Genomic DNA, 4,985 nt, shown 5'->3' on the forward strand with positions numbered 1-4,985 from the left:
TATATATATATATAGCAAGATTAAAAGAAGATAGAGATATACAATTAACATATTTTAAATTTGATTTATTAAGATTATAATATAATTATGCTATAATATAAAATAAAAAAATAAGAATACAAAAGCAAATATTAGTCCTTCAAGTTGTTTTGATTCATACCCAATAATGAATTTATGGAAACATTCATATTTATGGGTATGAATCTCATCAGGGCAATATTTGCCAAAAAGAAGCAGACATCTAAGGATTGCTAAATCATAGAATTGTGTTTCTCCAAAATGGATAAACATAAAATCTCATTGAATTCATGAAGATTCTTGTAAAGAAAACAATAAGTCAAGGGGCTCTTGGATGACATCTTTTGAGTGGTTATCTCCCCTGGATTTGACTTTTGGGCAAACAGTTATGTCGGATGGTAAATTGTTTGCATTACATTGTATTATATACTGTGTGTATGTGATGTTCATATGCTTGTGTGCTGAGGTAGTTCGTCATGGAGAAATATTTCTTCTGTGTGTGGAGTTCATGTGTTATGTATATTCAAATTTCACTTTCAGGAAAGGAGCTATCCTTGTGGGATTAGCAGCACAGGTGGTGGTTCCTTTTTGAAGTGTTTAAGTGTGAAATATTGCTTGTGTATGCAGGGAGAGAACATTTCATCCCTAATATTTAGGATATTATCTATTGGCTGTATTATATTTAATTTTTCAGCGATATGTCTTTGTATGAAGCTTCTTCATTTGGTTTACTGTAGGGTTCGAATTTGCCTGTGCTAAGGTTCATGTTAATATTTAGAAAATTGACTTCTTTAAGGTTGGTACAAATTGTGGTTCTCAGACCTAGTTGGCTAAATACTTTGTATAATTTTGTCCTTACTCTATGCATATTATGTCCGTTTTGATTGTGTACCACTCCCAGGCAACCTTCCCTATATAAAGCTATACTCTTTTACTTGTTTCAGTCATTTGACTGTGGCCATGCTGGAGCACCGCCATTAGTCGAGCTAATCGACCCCAGGACTTATTCTTTCTAAGCCTAGTACTTATTCTATTGATCTCTTTTACTGAACTGCTAAGTTACGGGGACGTAAACACACCAAGTGATGTTGGGGGGGGGGGCGACAAACACAAACACATACACACGCATACATATATATATATACATATATACGATGGGCTGCTTTCAGTGTCTGTCCACCAAATCCATTCACAAGGCTTTGGTCGGCCTGAGGCTATAGTAGAAGACACTTGCCCAAGGTGCCTTGCAGTGGGACTGAACCCGGAACCATGTGGTCCATAAGCAAGCTACTTACCACGCAGCCACTCGTACGCCTATGTATGTTAGCTTTTTTTTTTTTTTCTTTTCTAAAGATATCTAAAATATAGAGATCTACAAGATCAGCTATTTCTATGCTCTCATAGCTCCCCATTGCCACATGAAATAATTCATCCCCCTTCTTCTTTACCCAATAAGAATTATCATAAAAACGTCATGGCTTCCTTGCCTTCATAATTATATTTATATCAGTGTTTGTTATGATAACGTAAGCCTTACTAAATTTACGTGCCTTCTGAAGCAAGCTTTTGGAGACTGAGATGTAAAACTCTATATCAAATTGTATAAATTTGTATTTGAGTTTACCTTCTATTTTCTTAAAGTGTTCAATAGTGTGTGTGTGTGTGTGTGTGTGAATGTATGCATGTATACATGCAGATTTGTATGTTTTGTTTTATATATGTATTCTCATGCATATACTTTCACATCTAGACATGCTCATATAAATTAAAATAATAAACCTCTGGAAAGTTTTACAGATTTTTACACTTCCAGTGATGGATTGGATCTATAGTCTTCGAATCAGTTTTCTCCTTTCTGGTTTTGAGAAGCCTAATTTCTCAAGATTGGTATTTAGGGGTAGTGTGTTACATATCCTAGTGCCCCAATAATTACAGATATAAACATGTATGTGTGTGTGTGTGTGTGTGTGTGTGTGTGTGTGTGTGTGTGTGTGTGTATGTAAGCAAGTACAAATGTGTATCTCTATGTGCATATATGTATGTGAGGTCGATGAAAACGATTTACCCACTGCCCCGAAATTGTTGGTTTTGTGCCCAAATTTGAAACCAATATTACTGAAATCTCATAAAGTATCTACTGAGGTTAGCACAGTTGGTAATATGGATAAATTAGAATACAATAGAGTTAATAATAGGGCAAAAAAAGAGAAATATGTTATTATGTTGGTGTAAACAGGTGAGTTAATGACAATATTTCTGTTTTGTTTTACAGGTGAGTTCATAACAATATTTTTGTTTTACATCTTTACTAGGTTTACTGATAGGTTATTAATATTATTGGTTTTTAGCCAGATATCTGTCATAATCTGGCAGACTTATGATAAAAAGTGTTCCAAGTGTGACCATCCTGTCTTTTTCACTTATTGTAAATCAGTAAATACATTAAACATATCTTCATATCAAAGTATCAAACTTTGGTTTGCTACTAAGATAACCATTCTCTTTCTGTCTTCAAGATTAGATACAGGCTGCAAGATACAAAATAATAAATACGAAATAACAAATGATAGTGTCATTATCTTTCATCATCTTCTTCCATGCTTCAATCGATTACCATGAGTCATCAATGTCCAAGTCAGTTCTTATTCAGAGTTAACATCCACTTTGACTGTTTGAGGTACACATCTCACTTAAATACTTTGGATTTTCTATGACAAGATACCCTTCTTAACACCAGCCACTTTATAAAGGATCTTGGGTACGTTTTATTGCAACACAGGCATTAATAAGATTGTCATCATCATTACTATTTAACGTCCATTGTCCATGCTAGGATGGGTTGGACAGTTTGACCAGAGCTGGCAAGCTGAGGGGCTGTACCAGACTCCAAGGTCCACAATTAGATTGAAGGTTCCACTGAAAATTACAGTGTCTCCTCTCATTCACCAGTCACTTCCAAGTGTGTACTGGGGCCATTTTCTCATAGTGCAAGCACTGGTCAGGTTGTCTTGCATCTCATATTATTATACAATTCTCATTGCTCTTTGATGTGTTTTTACAATCATGTTGAGAAAGTGAGAAGTTTAAGTGATAACGGAAGAATAATGAGGATGCAGGGACTGAAAGTTACAAGAAAATGAGGATAAGAACAATGACTTGAAAGCGAGGTGGAGAATGACATGACTGAATGGTTGAAGCTAAGATACAATTATTTATGAGATGGTTAATGATTTACTAACATCTTGAGAATCCAATAATCAAAGACAGTGTTACTTACTACTAGAACATTAGTGTTGGCTTTGGTAAAGTATGAGGCTCAATCACAAAATCTCAACAAGCATTAGAAAGTCTAACTGTCAAATCATTTGGTCAGTGTTGCTGTGAATGTTCGTAATTGGTAAAAGTGTAGATTAATAATTATAGCTTTGTGTGTGGATGTGAATGTTGGTAAATTTTACTATAAATTATAACACTTGAAATTATGAATTTCAGACTTACAAATGCAGGGACAACCAAGGATATCGAAGCAAAGTACATCACCGCAAAGTACATCACAGCAAAGTACATCACCGCAAAGTACATCATCGCAAAGTACATCATCGCAAAGTACATCACAGCAAAGTACATCACAGCAAAGTACATCACAGCAAAGTACATTACAGCAAAGTATATCACTGCAAAGTACATCACTGCAAAGTACATCACAGCAAAGTACATCACAGCAAAGTACATCACAGCAAAGAACACCTCAGCCAGTTGGTGAGTATAAAAGTGAAGTACCAAATTGATTTCTATAAGTCTTCCCTTCAGCACTAGCACTGGTCAGGTTTTCTTGCATCTCATAAAATTAGACAGTTCTTACTGCTCTTAAGATGTGTTTTTTCATTCAAGGTAACATGTTGAGAAGTGATGACAGAAGAATAATGAGGATGCAGGGACTGAAAGTTGTGAGAAAATGAGGATAAGAACAATGACTTGAAAGCGAGGTGGAGAATGACAAGACTGAGTGATTGTCAGTTGTAAGCCAACAGAGATGATTAATGATGTATTAACATCTTGGGAAACTGATAATTAAAGTCAAAAGTACTTATAAGAACATCATTCTCAGCTTTCTAATGTAGGAGATTCAATAACAAATCTCAACTGAAAATGTTTTTAACTGGTTAAAATTGTTAAAGATAATTTCATTTGTTTACAAAATCATTCTCCTGAAGTTCTTGATTTATCATCTTATGAAGATGTCAGATGTTCGGTATGAGATATCATCTCTCGTTGGAGTATCTTCTCAGAAGGTCTCAGGTTAGAATATATATTATAGTCTCTCTCTCTCTCTCTCTCTATATATATATATATAACTGAGAATGCATGTGTGTGTGCATGTAAATGTGTGTCTGTTTGTGTGTGTGCATCACTAAAACTCAGGAACTACTCAAACGATTTCATTCAAATTTTACACACGCCCTATTTAAGGTCCATGCAGTGTCATGGGCCAAAAAGATTTTCAACTTCTTGCCTAATGTGAGCCTGGAGCAATCTCTTATCTCTTACACTATTTCGGTATTACCTGTCAAAAGTGAAACAATAAAATCGCTATTGTAATGTGAGAGAATACTTTCACTGTGATATATTTTTGTATGTATATGTATCATCATCATCATCATCGTCGTCATTTAACGTCCGCTTTCCATACTAGCATGGGTTGGACGATTTGACTGAGGACTGGTGAAACCAGATGGCTACACCAGGCTCCAATCTGATTTGGCAGAGTTTCTACAGCTGGATGCCCTTCCTAACGCTAACCACTCTGAGAGTGTAGTAGGTGCTTTTACATGCCACCGGCACGAAGGCCAGTCAGGTGGTACCAGCAACGGCCACGCTCAAAATGGTGTATTTTACGTGCCACCTGCACAGGAGCCAGTTCGGCGGCACTGCCAATGATCTCGCTCGAATGTCTTTACACGTGCCAT

General features: G+C 35.9%; 1 protein-coding gene across 1 annotated transcript in view; it reads left to right on the forward strand.

Annotated features, from left to right (window-relative positions):
• LOC106882527 (uncharacterized) overlaps positions 1 to 4,985 on the forward strand; it is a 100,415-nt gene that overhangs the window by 91,141 nt on the left and 4,289 nt on the right. The window contains exon 38 of the mRNA XM_052965891.1: positions 3,511 to 3,777. Coding sequence (XP_052821851.1) covers positions 3,511 to 3,777 — 267 coding nt within the window. The remainder of the gene's footprint in view (positions 1 to 3,510; positions 3,778 to 4,985) is intronic.

This window comes from Octopus bimaculoides, chromosome 2, assembly GCF_001194135.2.
Source record: "Octopus bimaculoides isolate UCB-OBI-ISO-001 chromosome 2, ASM119413v2, whole genome shotgun sequence".
NCBI lineage: Eukaryota > Metazoa > Mollusca > Cephalopoda > Octopoda > Octopodidae > Octopus > Octopus bimaculoides.